This window comes from Catharus ustulatus, chromosome 8 (genome assembly GCF_009819885.2).
Source record: "Catharus ustulatus isolate bCatUst1 chromosome 8, bCatUst1.pri.v2, whole genome shotgun sequence".
NCBI lineage: Eukaryota > Metazoa > Chordata > Aves > Passeriformes > Turdidae > Catharus > Catharus ustulatus.
This window is the reverse complement of record NC_046228.1, coordinates 21712034-21728314: the sequence shown is the minus strand read 5'-3', so window position 1 is coordinate 21728314 and position 16281 is coordinate 21712034. Positions and strand designations below refer to the sequence as shown.

The following is a 16281-nucleotide window of genomic DNA, read 5'->3' as shown; positions in this document are numbered from 1 at the left end:
CGGCCCTGAGGGCGGCCCCGGCCGGTTTGGGGCGATGGCCCCGCATCGCCACCGCCTCGGAGCGGCTCCGGCCGGTTTGGGACGATGGCCCCGCATCGCCACCGCCTCGGAGCGGTCCTGGCTGGCTTGGGGCGATGGCCCCTCATCGTCAGAGCCGTGGCACGGACCGCAGTGGATCACGAGAAACACTAAGTTAGCAACAAAGCTCGCTCGGAAGCTGCTGGGAAAACATTCCGGTCTGTGCAGGAGAGAACACTCACACATACCCCTCCCCACACCGCAGCGAAACCCCAGCCACAGCACAGCGAAACTTGGCATTTCTTAACCGAAGGAGCCACGTGTGCGTACTAAAGAGTAATTTAAAGTAATAATTATTTTTCATAATGCCACCATAGATCGCTAGGAGTCCGAGGGCAAAGCTCTCTGGTTCCTTGTGAGTACCCAGCTCGGGTAGCTCAGGCTGAAGCGATGAAGCACAGCGAGAGATAAGGGATATTTTCTTTAACAGACATTTAATGTTTTAATGCTCATAGGAACACAGGCAAAGTAAACAAACGACAAAAAATGTTATTAAGTGCTAAGAATGCCAAACCCTTAAACAGCATCATTGCTTCAGCATTGGGATCTTCTCCCATGGATCCAGGACAAAGAACATCCCATGAAAAAAACCACAAACCCTCGAAACATTCCTGGTATGTGCGCTACTGTTAACCAGCAAGTGTACTGCAAGTACTGCCGTGGTATTGGGCTCAGCAGAAAACCCTCATTTTAACAGATACTGAAGTAAAGGTCAAATATTTGGAGCTGGAACAGTCCATGCTTGCGATCTTTAAAGGTCTGTCACTACTTTTCTCAAGACCAGCAGATAAATAAGGGTAGATGAACCATATCTCAGTATGTTAACACCTCACATTTTGTCTAAAAGCATTTTCATAACTCATAATTGCATATTCTCAGAAATCACTTTGGGAAAAAAAAAAAAGCTCTCCTTTTTATACAAGCATTTGTATCATACTTGCACCTGAAGTAAAAGATGCTGCACATTATGCTCAGAAAAACCCAGTCGCTTATTGCTTCCCATTTAACCCAGCAGCATGCGGAAAGGAGGACCCAAAGCACAACTAAAAGGCAGGCCCAAAAGGAAATACCACTAAATACAATGAATGCCCACTACAGTAATGGATATAATCTAATCTGTTATTACTATTCCAGATCGGGAACAGAAACATTCCACCGCAAAGGACATTAACAAGCACAGTAAGACCACTTACAATAAACGTAGCCTTTCATGCCACATAACAACCCAACAAGCTTTTTCTTTGGGTTTGCCTTCCTGCCAGTTGGTTCCAGGAAGCATTTCTACCTGCCATTAAGACACTACTGCTACAGGTATGAGCCAGTTTTATCATTAGTGACTCACCTTGCATAGAATTGCTTGTCTTTGCTCACAGGTTTGATAAGGAAACAAGGACCTTTGGTAGAAGATTCAGAAGGGCTGAATCATCCGTGCATGAGCTGTCTCGTTTGCCCGGTTCTACTTCCCCTAGGAGAGCAGCCACCATGAACTAAATGTGTATTTGTGCCCAGCCGACGGCCTGTTGCAGCAATGAGCCGAACACCGGAACAGGACATTAGAGGGCAGCAAGCACCCTCACTGCTGCCTTGCTTTATCCAAGGCCAAGGGAAAGGTAAAAACCCTGCCCCAACACTGGGGAGTGAAAGGTTTCCCTGCCCATTCCAAAATAGTTCCACATTTCCTGCTTTTGAATAACTGCAGTGTGCAAAAGGCAGGTTTAGGAATATACCACACCCAGCTGAACCACGTGAAGAGTGCAAGGTTAAGTGAACCAACCTGGAGAATTTCCACAGCACAGGAAGAGCACAAACGTTCAAGACACACAGACAGTGACTCGTGAAATCCAGGGCGTCATAAATCTCTCGTGAAAGGATTTTTATTTATGAAAGCGTGATTTAAGTCTCCTTGCAGTATACACATACACCCCTTACTCCAGCTGTACCAGGCAGGAATGCAATGCTACAGTTCACAGAAACGAGATGCAGAACGATGCTCTGGTCATTGGTGATCTCAGGTGGTGAGGGGGTTTTATTCAGGACACCTTAGGAAAGGCTGTCTGGCACTGAAAGTCATCGTTAAGGCTTTTCACATATTGTAAGAAAATGGAGCTATATAAACTACCAACATTCCTTACCACAAAACTCCAATTACACCACAAGCTTCTGTAACAGTTGACAAGTTTGAAAGCCATTTTTAGTAAGCCTTACCTGGGAGATAATAAGAAAAAGACACTGAACTTCCTTTTCATGTTCAAAGTAGTGATTTATGACAGAATACTTTAGAAAAACTCACATTTTCACAGTTCTCTTAACTACTGCAGAGCCCTTTAATTTCTCCAGTTGCCTATCAGCACTATAACAAATATGATTACTAGTTCTCAGCCTTTAAACCTTCAGTAAAGTCATGCACATTTACAAAGAGTAAAATGAATAGGTTCAAGTTTTCCAATATTCATTTTTTAGAGTTGAAGAGAAACTCAGCAATATGTGCTTTTATTTCACTTAGCCATTTTGTGACCTCAGAAAAAAAAATGTGTAGAAGAGCAGGTAGTGAAGAAAAAGGTTATAGTGTTTGCTTCTAAAATAAAAACAAAACAAAACTCACAAAAACCACCACCATCATCACAAAAAAAAAAAGTCAATTACAGCCCTATCAAAAGCTGAGAAACATCAGTGTTGCTGGTTTAAGGATAGAAGAAAGGCATCATTCATAACCAAAAGACATAAACCATTATTTGGGTGCTACAGCTGGACAACGCATACAGACACACAACATTTCAGGGAGCTTTTTGGGTTTTGGTAGGTTGTTTTGGCTTGTTTTGGGCATTTTTTTAGTGGTTTGTTTTTTTAAGCTTTTAGGTTTTTTCTTTTTGTGGTTTTTGTATCAGAAGCGCAGTCTGTGTGAGGCACCAAAGATGATTATACTGAAGATACCTACAAAATCCAATGTCTGGCTGCATGGTCTCTAGCTTTTAAGTGGTCTAGCACATAAAACCACCTTGAACTGAAAAATATACACTATGGACCTTTACATGCAATGACAGCAACGAATTGCACCTTACATGCTTCTTCCACTCTAAATGGTAAAAACGCAACTGAGACAAGGGCATTTAGTGACCACAGCAGTAGAGGTACTCCGAAGCACAAATGCTTTACCATCATGTAAGAAAATTAGTCAAACACACTAGCAAGGCTGCTCAAGAGCCTGAGCTGGAGGCTTTTAAGCTCTACTGTCTTCTACAAAGTAGGAGGCTCAGCTACTCCACAGCTAAAGCCTAAACACAGGCAGTTCCTAACAGAGTGCTTCATGTGAGAATTTCAGTCTGAGGACAACAATGCAGGATGGAACAAGACCTCAAGCGAATCACTGATACTTTAGTGGGCATTAATTTTAATCCAGTATAAACTGAATACTTTCAAACCAAAGAGGTTCCTGATCATGAGCCATCCACCTGCACTATGAAGGGAGCTGCTGTGAATCACTGACTGCAAGACTAAGTATCAAGACACCCTTCTCGGCTATTAGAGTGTCTTAAGAACTGAGCTCCAGGCATTTCCCCAGGCTCAGTAAATTCCAACTCTTAAATGTAAGCAGTGAAACTACATGTATTTAATATATTCCACATTAAAAGCATTCACAACTAGTTCAACCTTCAGGGATGTTAGGTTCACAGAATAAATATCCCTCATACTTCTATGCTCTCTTACTACTATTCTGGAAAAACATGAGAGTTTTCCCATTATTCTGCAAGTTTCTGGACTTAAAATGGGTATCTGCCAAGATTTATTAAAGGGAAAGCAAGATCAGATGCATTTTCCTCCAGCTCCATTTAAAATTGTCTTTATTTCAGTCATTTTAAGCAGAAACCTCTCACAGCAGTTGGGATAAGCAGGCTGTTATACCATTACACTGTTACATTCAATTGCAGAGATACATCTCACTTCATACAAATATAAGCAAAAGGTGTGTTTGTGGTGAGCTTTTTCAAGGAACATTTCCTAAATGTCTCAGTGTGCCAAGTACATTGATCTGCACTTTTCGCATCGAGGAGGCCAACTAGGAACACAGTACATCTCGCCTGTTGATCACAGGGGGAATTAAACCATTGCGTGGTGACAAACCTTACCTGACAGAAAAGCAAATTCCATTTGCTTGAGGAATCCAACTGTTCACCTGTATTCAGTATTGTCATGGGTGGGGGTCCTTAATTGCACAAAGGTACGGAGCACTACTTCTTGGATTACTTAAAACTTAACTGAGCACTACCCTCCTATCTTTATTCTTAAAATATCTGAGGCACAAGTATGTGTGTACTTGTTTTATTCATAATTTGTCTTGGGATACCAAATGTATTTCTAGTTCAGGTCATTCAAAAAATTGTTGACCTCATTTCAAAACATCCAGTGATCCATTTTTCATTCAATGGCAGTATTGAATGTTAAAAGGAACATAAAAACGAACATGCACACAATCGTACAGTATTCATAGATGTCTATTTCATTATTTGTGGGTAGCGCATTAAACAGTTAAATACATTTAAATAATGTTTAAGTGACTGCACTAATGCAGAATTTTAACTAGATGGGTAACCAATTTAACTAGAAACCAGCTAAGAAGTAACTGTCTAAATACTTCAAATACAGCTCTTGTTCTAGATCATCCTTTCTGGAAATAAAGCCTGCTGGTCACATTGGAAATCACATTTTATTTTAAGGCCAAATTCTTCTGATATCCCTTCTCTGCAGCAGTGTCTTCACCTTTTTAAGCCTCCAGTTCCAGGCCAAGACCAAGTTTATGGCCACCAGCATTGATGCTCTTTCCATCTATCAGGGCAGACAGTGTAAGCTTCACACCTGTAAAATTTTTAAGCAGCATGTTTACAACACACAGAGTGGCTTTCAAGCAACTTAATCTCTGTCACTACAAGTCCCAGTTGTAGCTCTCTTTATACAATTACTTTCCTCTCAAGATTTTTTGAGTAGAACACATTTACCCATGAAATCTACTGAAAGGTAGTCAAATGAAGAAAGCTATATGATTTTTGTAAACAGTAATAGAGTCAATATACAAAGTTTCTAATTGCTAAATACACAAGAGTTCTCCCTTCCTGCATTAAGACATGCAAAGGAGAAGGAAAACTATGCACAGACAGACACTCCAACCTATAAAGAGATGGAATGAAACCAGAATTTTCAAATAAGGGATTAACCAATGGTAATACAGCCATTAACAGGTGCTTTCATACTTAAGTGGAACAAGTTAAGGTCTGAAAGGTTTTTTTACTAAATATGAGGAGCAGGAAGTGCAGTCATAATTTGAAGACCTGCTATCATTCAACATGGCATGACTAGACAAAGCAGTGCCAAATAAAAGACATGCTTTGTCAAGCCTAAAGTTAAGCTGTCAAACATAAAACAGTCCACTCCCACACAGATCAGTGAAGAATATAATGCATTAATACCATTAGATAAAATAGCTTGTCTTGTTTAGGAAATATCTACTTGTCCTTCAAAGGAAAAAATATTCTGAAGGGAAAAAAAATCGCATATAAATGTAGAGATCTCAATTATTTTCTTTAGGATGCACAGAAGATCTATATGTGACATAATTCACATGATATCTCTTACCTGGCCTCAGGGTCTGGGTGTAACCCACTCCAACTAGACTAGAATTGTTCACTTTTGCCTAAAAAAAAACAAGCAAACAAAAAAAAGGCAACTGAAATATTGTAACTGATTCATTGTTACCATTCAGAATCTAGAATAACTATGGCAACACTGCCATTATCAGTTTAACCAAATTTTATCTGCCCTTTCAGTATTCCTGTATTTCCTGAATTCTCCTTTTCCTGCTATGCCCTCATGCCTCAACTTACAGCTGAAGCAGTAACATATTTTGTAGCAATAACATATTTCAGAGCAGAGGGAATGTAAGGGCAGGGAGAACTGTTATTGGAACATGGTTTTGCAGGTGAACTTCACCACTTCCCCTTTTCAGAAGGCCAGAGCCATCTACCACCAGTCTCCCAAAAAATGCCACATCAGAAAACTCCATGTTTCTATTATGACACAGGAATTAGTATCTTGCAAGTCCAATCAGTCACGCAGCAAACATTTTGTAATATCATCATAAACAATATGTATAAAATTATTTATCTCACTTGGCATCACGTTCTAAACAGAATTACTTCAACTTTGTAATATACAGGAAACTTTCCTTCTTATCAACTTTCAATCAGTATTGCCAGAGTTCTTACCATAAGAATGTGACAGAGCTCCCAAAAACTGGTTTTGGAAAAATGCTGTAAACTTACAGAACCAGATAAAAACATTTTTTGTGTTTTTCTTCTAATAAATACGGTGGGATCTCTAACATAACCACATTTGCCAGTGAGATTCTATGAGACTTTGCTGAAAGCAGCATTACAGAATTTAAATACTGCTGGTTTAATTATAGTTGCCTAGACTGTAAGAGTAATTCCTACAAGGCCTCCCAGCCTATTTTGTACTAATAACACATGGATTCACAGCAACTGAAAATACACTGTACTCTGCACAGCCCTCCAGGTTCCAGCCACACTTACCGAAATAGAAGCAGTGGGATCCAACTTGTATTTAGCTGCAAGGCCAAAGCGAGTGCTGTTGCTACCTGCTGTCCAAGCCAGGTTTACGGCAGTTTCAAGGTACTCGCTCACTTTTTGGTAAATTGACCCACCAAATTCGGAACCATCGTTGCTGCACAAATTAAGAGAAAAAGTTAGTTTCCTATTTGTATAATCCACCCCTTTTTTTTTCCTTTTTTACTACTTCAGATTTTTATTCAAATAAGAATTTCAAACGTTTGAGTTGTTTCACATTTTTTGACAAGAGAAGGGGAGGTGAACAAAGGTTTGAAGGTAAAATTAAATGACAGTAATACAGAGAAATAAAAAGGTATTTCAGAGTGCTACAGCTAATTCTCATGTTAATTGTGAAACAAAGTCCCTTAACAAAATTCCAGATCACATCCTTACAAACTGACCAATTTCTGTCAATGGTTACAAAATGGGCCATCTGAATTATATGATTATTGAATATGTGAAACTCCTAGAGGACTGGATGACCCTTCAAAAATCTGTCATAGTGTTTTACATGAGTAAATTGAAATGGAATTCTTACAGCCCGGATTCTAAAGTATTTTATAGTTTTTTCCTATATTCATCAATTTCCGTTAATTCAGACAGATACAATCTCCATGCTTAAGCAAAAACTTTTAACTATCTAAATACACCAGAACACCAATTTTATTCATTTGGATTGAAAACATCATGTTTTTCATTAGGTTTTGATCAGATTGCTCTGAAGTAAGATCTAAAGGCAGGAAGTCTGAAGATACCTTACACTTGTTTACACTGTTTCATGCATTCTTAATCCCTGACAGGCAAGAAGATGAACCTCCCCAAAAAAATCCAGAAGCAAAGCTCTAGTCTTGCTCTAGAAACTACAGCATTAGTGCAACAATAATTACTATCTATAACGAATCTACTGCCCTTAAATTGTTATGTGATACAGTTCAATGTAATGGGATAGCCAGGAAAAGCATTATTATTAGTTCTGCATTACTGAAGCACTGCACTTTCCATTTGCATGTACTTCAGTATGTGCTAAGCTGTATCACATATGCTGCAAGTGCTAATCAGTCACAGGTGTTTACTGTTTTGACAAAGAGAGATACAAAGTATAATTTATATTTATTTAGAGTTTCCTACCAAAAAATGCACTCCATTAATGGCCTTATAAACACCTCTTGATATTTCAAGCATTTGTGTTTTGACTAGAAGGAAAGGTAAAGAAAGCTTCTGGCAAGCTGGAGAAGTTTGCAGTACTTACACATTAGTGTGCAGTTGGAAGTCTCCAGTCCTGTAACCCACAGAGAAATTATTTCTTGTCAATTTTGATTTGGCACTATCAAAAGTCATCTGATAACCAGCAAGCCAGCCTTCATAACCAAAGACAGCTGAACCATGGATTGCAGGTCCGGCAAAATCGAAGTCAACATCACAACCCAGGTTTACGCAGTCACGTTTATAAGCTGACTTGATTTTACCACTTTTCTTTCTGAAACAGAGAGAAGAGTTATCATAAGACAAGCACATACATGACCTTCCTCAATGACCTGCCAAATTCAAGCCCTATGACTCTACACAATGTGTCTAAATGCCTTGCACATGCATCCCCTGGACCACGCAAAACTACAGCCAGCCCATCCAGAGCAATCAGGGCTAAAGCAAACAGGCAGTTCCTGATTAATGTAGCAGCAGTTTCATATTTCCTGCAATCTTCCAGGTACTTCTATCTCAGAAAATAAGAAATGTGCAATACTAACCCCATAATGATGTCATGGTAAAGAGTAGAAGCCTTTAGCATTGGGATTTGCTATGCTGGATCAACAGCAAACCACACAAACTGCTCTGTCAATATCACAGACCAGATCAATGGACCATGGATGCTGTTACTCCCCAAATAAGGTAAAAACGTTAACAATTCTTACCCTGTATTTGGTGAGAAAGTTGTATCAAATGTCAACTTCAAGCCTTTGGCAATCTAATTGAAGAGGGGAGAAGATAAGATAAAGCTATAAATTCAGTTTTTACACAGAGGTAAAGCAAATAAATATTGTCCTAATCTATCACCTGATCTTCAATTGCAATTTCTGTTCCCAGGGTGTTATCTGTGTTCCATTTCTCTGTGAAAGTCAGACCGTACTCAGCCCACTTGTATTTGGTCTCCAAGCTCCCGTTTACTTTTCCAGTATCTGTGTTCGATGACCCAGATGTTGTGAATTCCTAAAAAGCACAAAGGATACATGTGAACCTGAAAGCATTCCACAGTGTTTCCTTTAGCATCCTCCTAGTGATCTAAGATCTTGTTATATGGAAAAAATTTAAAATCACTAGACAACTTGAGGGGAGAAGGGAGAACAGCACAACCAAATAGAATTAATAACTCATGCCCACAAGGAGGCCTCCCCACAATCCCCACCTCAACTGCTATGTTCCTGCCACTATGACAAAATGTACAGGTGGCAAATTAACTCCAAAGCAAGACAGTAGCCACCATAAGGATTCTCCTCTAAAGCAGCAACAAGTTCTTGAAACATACGGCTCAGTTTGATACTCCCAATGAGTAACTTAAAAATCAAACCAAGAGCCAAGAACACTATTAGGCACATACTACAACTCCAGCAGAATTCTTTAAGAATCACATCTGTATTTTCATTACACTTGTCAACCATTCCTGGAGATAGCATGCAACTGTAAAATGTCATAGAACGGCATCATTTCTGAAATTGGGAGTGGGTGGTTTGGTTTTGTGTTTGGGTTTTTCAGGAGCCTGCCCAATGCACTAGCCTTTCACACCAGCCACAGACACACCTTCTACTGACACCTATAAAATTCCTGTTGCCCTGGCACTTTGGTTCAATGACACACAGAAGTAACACCCATGTTTGAAGTGGGAGCTAAGCAAACAGGCTGGGTTTATAGTATAGTATGATCTGACCTGGAATTCTTGAAAGTAACTTAGAAGTCAACAGCATCACTCATATTTCTTTATTAAAGGAAGAAACTACTGATGTCTCTTACTATTTGGAGTCTCATGAAGAACAGAATGAATAGTTTCTGTGTTCCACTATTCAAAAACTGAAGGTAAGTAGAAGTGGAAGCCAGGTTTGCAAACACCTGTTAAAGAGCTCTATGCAGTGAAGAATTATTGCTCTTATGATTTAAGAAGTCCACTATTTCAACTTCTGAAAACATATAAATAAACATTTTGATCTCTGTCTGCCTCCATACACAACATTATTTTGAAACAGACTTCTCACACCTTTCCCAGAAGGAAACACAGATTTGAAACTGCAAGTCCTTGGGCACTCGTACAGCAAAAGCCCCAAGAGCACAAAACAAACATGGCTCAGATTGTTCTTTAATGGTGGCTGACCAAATTTGACCCTGACCAAGACATTTACTTGTATTATGTTAGTGACACACTACACCATAGGCAGTTGCATAATTCTAGTAGGTCCATTTCTTGGCAAGGGATGGGAACTACACAAATACCTTCAGCTTTAACTTCTTGCTTTGTGCTATTCCTACTGCACAGTGTCTATGTGACCATAACCATTGGGGCAATCGCTTCAAGAGAAGCAAATTATTATATTATCTCTTATCTCTGCTTTAAAACATCTGAAGTACATATATGCCAGCAGTTTCTCCTCCTGGGGAGGATGGCTTATAACGATACAAGAGTCACATTAGGGCTTGGATCTTTCAGAGTTTTACCAGCCTAACTGGTAGTCCCCCAAAGAAACAAGCTACAGTAAGAACAACTACCTCTGCAATAGGGTAACTTGCAAACTATGTTTCAGTTGGCACACAGACTTCTAGGAAAAAACAGAGCATAGAACCCACAAACCTTGTTTCTAACAGCAAGTTACACTGCTCAGGCTCCAGTTATAGGGGAAAAAAAAAAATCTACTTTTTATCTTGCAATTTAGAAATAGATAAAAGCTACAGGGGGCACTGCTTGCATGACCAAGACATCTTGCATGGAACACTAGTGCAATGCTTTAGTGCCTAGAGGAGCCAGAGATTCAACACACTTATTCAATCACAACCACTTCATACAAGAATCAAGATGCCAGAAATTTCCACCAAACAGTATCACAAGATACTTCAGAAATAAAATCTGTGTACTATAATTGGTATATCGAAATACTTGATTTGTTCACCTTCACATGGAAGGCCAGGGACAAATAATTAGTCCTTTTATTATACAAAGATTACTGAACAAGGCAATATTCCCGATTCTGATATTCAGAACTTTAGGGGCTTCTGAAATTATCTAATACCAGGTATTTATCATTCATATACCCTATGAAATACGTAACAGCATCTGAAATGTGCCCCTTTTAACTATCAGAACACAGCTAGAAAAAAATATAAGCAACAAAAGTGACTTAAACTCACCACTCCGCTCGCAGATTTTGTTTTCACATCCAGTTTCACCAGCCCAAACCCTTAACAAACAGAAGTCACAGTTACATGATTAGGCCTTAGCTAAAAACCTGCACATTTTTCAATAAGCTGGTCTTTCAGGCAGTCTTGGCAGTGTACCACATACATACATACACATAAACACTATAGACAGACTTCAGTAATGTTCCACTTTAAGATGCCACCTCAGGTAAAGGAGGCCTCTCCAAAACAAGGCAGGGGAAGTTCCTCTCAGTTCTACACAAGTACTTTTTAACTACTAAATGATGCTTCCAAAAGGAAATACATTATTTTCTGTTCCTGGAATGGAACAGTTTTTATAGTCAATGGTTTTTAAAGAGTTATCCCAATGCATAAAATGCCTCTTTCTGCACCAAGACAAAATATCTCAAAGTAAAAAACTGTAAAAGTCACTGGGAAATACACAACCACTAGAACTGTAATATAAGTAGGTTTTGTGGGATTGTCAATTCACATTGTTATCCAGAGAGGTGAGTAACAGTCTTAGTGAAAAAAAACCCCACATTTCCAAAGACCAGAAAGAAACTGTGACAAATAATGATTTAACTATGCAGCTGTCTGGTAGTGGAAGGATTCTTTATCCCAATAGCCATTCCTCTTTCTAGTCCAAAAAAGGCTACAACATTACACTGGTATATAACACTTTCTATATCAACAAATGTTGTGGCACAGACAGACCAGTAAACAAAGTGTGCTCTTAAGTTAAACTACACTTGCTGCTTACATTCTTGCATAGTTGTACACCTCTGACATTTATGTGGCTCGAGCAGTAAGATTTAACAGCCTTCACATCAAAACAGCCCACAAAAAGCCTTCAACTATCTGTTAGTTGGTGGTAAAGATATAAACACAGCACACCTTCCTGCTTCCCAAAAACACAGGCATTTGATCATTCAATTTTCCATACAGACTTAAAAAGAGAACTCATTGCTGCACCTCAAACACCCCTTATAAAAGGTACTGTTCTTACCATATCCTTTATTGAAGATATCTCTGGCGGGTTTGCCAAGGTCTGCGTATGATGGAGGAATCGCCATTGGAGCTGAAAGGTAAAGGGCTAATTAATAATGAACCTTTTACCACTGCACACATGAAAAAATGCTACAACAATTCTTTCAAGATAATCTTTAAGGCAGATTCATCCACATAATAGCAATTAATAGATATAATGGATATAGTTATAGATTTAAAATTAACAGATATGATACTACAGTATTCTGTGAAACACCCAGATTTTCAGTGAAGGTCACTGTGAACATGCTTTCTCAGCTTATGCAGAGAAAAGGCATTACAAGACCACCCAGTGCTTAATTTTTCAGGTAGATTTCTCTATAGGTCTTTCATTACTAGAAATTAACTAATAATTCGTATTTCCAGAGTTGGCATAGTTACTGCCAAAAACCTGGACAATCTAAAAACCTGTAATGCAGACAGTCCTTGAAATTCTAAAAAGTCAAAGCTGACACATGCTTATGAAAACTACCTGGAAGTACCCACAAAGTTTTAATTTTGAAAACGTAAAAAGATAAGGTATCTGCTCTCAAAAATAATTTTTGCCCCATATCTTACATGGCAGACATACCATTTAAAAAAGATCTAATGTCATTAATCAGCAATCAATCTGATAAACAAACAAAAAGTTTAAGTTTGGGAAGTTGTCATGTTAATTTAAAACATCCAAGTAGGAGGAGTGTGGGGTCTGTGAGAAGAGCTCTCTTTACAAGTGCCTTTCTCAGACAGGGAGCCTCTGGCAACCTTGCTGTTGAAGAACCTGTCACCACAGATGAGCTATGGCCCAGCTCTCCACCCCATGGACAGACAACAGGCTCACCCAGGCCCCTTATCACTCTCCTCCCTGAGAAGACACACTCTTATCTGCACCTCCTTGAAAGACTGTTTTCCCATGATTTCAACAGCAAGAGGCTGCTATTACAGAGGCCCTGCATTTTAAAGTAGTGAAACACAGAAAAGAGAGCATATTAATAACTCCCCCCTTCCTGTGAAAGGGGGGAGAAGGGATGGGGAGAAAATGAACCCAACTAGACAAGACCAAACTCATGCAAACAAAAATCTTATCTTCTGAAACTGGTTGGTCACATTTGTTTAGCTGAGAGACTCAGATTAACATAATTGACTTTTTATCTTCCTTTTGTGTGGTGGATTGATTTTCTTCTCTTTTTTAAGCAAATTAAAAAACTATCTTTAGAACTTGAAAAATAACAAGGGCAGTGTTCTCACATATTAACTTTCAAACCCTAATTACACCTGCCATATACAGCCAAATTGAATGAATTGCTACTATTAAAAAAAAAAAAATCCACACCAAAAAAACCCCTACTTTAGCCATCAATGGGAAGGCAAAAGACTGTTTCTTGTTTTTGCACAATTCATAATGCAGTTTCCCAGAGTACCCTACTTCAGCTCCCTACTGCCCTAAGGGGTTAATTTCAACCTCCTCTGAAAAACAATATTTCCACTCAGTTTAACACAAATACACACAAATTCAGAAAAACTTATTTAGCAAAGATGTCTAAACTCTACAACCAGGTCACTCTATCAAGACATCTACCACTTGCTCAAGAACAAGTCTAGTTTTCCATGGAGTTAAATTGAACATTATTTCTTTTAGACACATGAAAAATGGCTTAAAGCATCTGAAGTTTAAAGAAGCTTAGCTCAAGTTCAAGTCTATAGAAGAACAGATCCTAATCCCAGTGACAAGCCATTGAATGGTTCCAATTATTTATTCCATAAAAAGAAGTATCTGATAGACCAAATTACAAAGGAGTGTGAGAACTCTGGCCTGTAGAGTTCTCTTGTACAGCAACCATACAATTCTTCAGCAGTTTAACATATCACAGAAGTTTAGCTACACGTTTCCCCTAATGAACAGGTCTCTATAACTAGCATCGCCAGAAAAATAATTATTTCTAGTTGTGAAGTTTTATATTAGCCTTTAGCGCAGACATGCTTTTAAATAAGCTTTTCCTTTCTGTTTTCAATGTTTCCAATCTGTCTAGACAACCAGTACAGAGAGATTTATGCTAAGCAGAAATGTCCTGAGAAGTTAAGAAATTTGTATCTGTGTCAAAATTCAGAGGATTATTACAGTAAAAACCATGTTGCCCTTTTATCTGGCCAGTTAAGCATCCTTACCACTTAAGGGAAACCAGCCAGTATTTGTCAGACATTCCAGCCTACAGATGCAAGTTTTGTAATAAAATGTTGAAAGAGAATACAACTGTCACACTGCTGCTCTAGTACTGCAATAGTGACAGGGATGCACGAGGATAAAACAAGAAACCATGAGTTAATTTCAGATATACTGAAATACCTGATAAACCAGTGTCCTCATCAGAATGCTCATTAAATAAAAACAGGGCCATAAAAAACCAGTCCTGTGTCCTCTAATGTTAGCTAGGTTTGCAAATTCTTATAATTAAAAGCAATTTTTTCAACCCTATTTTGAAGCATCTTTCAGTTAAAAAGTAATTAGAAGTCACTAAACAATAAGCATCATTCAGCACCTAGAGGTTTGTTGTAAAAACTGTAAAACAATTGACTTGATGTATAGAATATACTTGAACCAAGTAAAAGCTCCACCCTAATCCTTGTTTCATGTCACCGTGATGAAAAAAATTTAATTAATCTGTCACTTGAGAGCCATAACCATGCTTTCTTCTGTGATAAGATGAAAAAAAAATCACCCCAAGAACAAAAAAAATCTATTTATGTTATTGGAATTACTGTATCACAGTTCTTCTTGGAGGTAGTATTTCAAAACTCACACCCTACAGTTAAGGAATGCCACAGATCTCTATTAGGATTTCTAACCATTTTAAGATCTCAAGACATTCAAGATCAAACTACAAACCGTATCAGCCTATAACAGATTTTAAAAAAGCTGTATTCACACAATTTTAAAAAGCAACAACTACGCTAAAATTATCCCAGTATCCCAATAAAAAGCAACAAAAAATTGAGAATTAAAAATTAATTTGTAAAAATACATGGGAGACATGGTGACCTTCAGGCTTTCACTGATAATACACAAAGCTTAAAAAAAGAAAAGCCACCCTCCTTGCATTAACTCTCTCCCTACTCACAGATCGGAGGTGGACACGCAACCCTAATACTGGCCAGGCCAATGCAGAAACTTTAAGGACGAGGTCTGAAAATGGACTACGGGTTCAGGAAGCGAAGGCGGGGGTAATAAAGCAGGGCCTCCCCGAGGGGAAGGGCAGCGAAGGGAGAGCGGGGATGCGGCCGCAGCCCGGGCAGGGCCCGCCCGAGCGGCGGCCCCAGGCCCGGCGCCAGGCGCGCCGCCCTCTCGCCGCAAGGTGAACCGACCCGCTCGGCGCGGCCATCTTGGGCATCCCGGCCTGACCCTCCCGCCCCGCCGCGCCTCGCGCAACCGAGCCCGGCCGCGGGGGCAGCGCGCACAAGAGCCCCCCACCCGCTCCGCCGAGCCCGGCAGCGCCGGGACCCGCCCGCCGCCCTGAGCACCCCCCCCGCCCACGCGGCCCCAGACCCGTTCATCGCCGGGCGAACCCCACCCGCCCCCCATTGCCCCGCGGGGCCAGTCGCAGTCGGGGCCGGCACCTGCGTGTCGCGGGTGGGCGTCGGAGTGGGGCCGGGGCCGGTTGCGGGCGGGTGGGGCCGTGCGGAGGCCGCGCTGCTGCAGTCGCGGGCACTGGAGGGCGAAGTGAAGGAGACACCGATCCGCCCGCCCGCCGCCGCCGCCGCGCAGGACCCTAGCGCGCCGGGGCCGCCCCGCCCGCCGCCTGTCCCGACCGCCGTGCTACGCCACCACCCGCCCCGCGGGAGGCGCCGGCACTCGCGGTCCAGAGCTCGGTAGCGGCGGGCGGCGCCGCAGCCCCGGGCCAGGAGCGGGACGGCGGCGCCGCGGCCCGGCAGGCGCTCGGGCGGGCAGCCCCGGCGGCGGCGGCGGGGGCCTGCGGGGGGCGGGGCCTGCGGGGGGCGGGGCCGCGCGGGGCGCTGTGCGCAGGGCGGGTGCAGCGGCCGGAGCCGCCCGCGGGGCGGGAGGGGCTCAGCAGCGGCCGTAGCGGCCGCGCCCGGGAACCGTCCGCCCTGGGGCCTGCTGGGCAGTGTTCTCTCCTTGGCGATGGGTGGCCCTCGGCTGTACATACAG

General features: G+C 41.1%; 1 protein-coding gene across 1 annotated transcript; it reads right to left on the bottom strand.

Annotated features, from left to right (window-relative positions):
* Positions 1-1936: 1936 nt before the first annotated feature.
* On the bottom strand, positions 1937-15884 carry VDAC2 (voltage dependent anion channel 2). The gene is made up of 9 exons (XM_033066097.2): positions 15732-15884; positions 12100-12171; positions 11082-11131; positions 8748-8900; positions 8606-8658; positions 7945-8172; positions 6660-6810; positions 5704-5761; positions 1937-4929 (listed from the first exon to the last, which is right to left on the bottom strand). The coding sequence occupies exons 2-9, from the start codon at positions 12164-12166 to the stop codon at positions 4838-4840; spliced, it is 852 nt and encodes a 283-aa protein (XP_032921988.1). The 5' UTR covers positions 12167-12171; positions 15732-15884; the 3' UTR covers positions 1937-4837.
* Between the last annotated feature and the right edge of the window lie 397 nt (positions 15885-16281).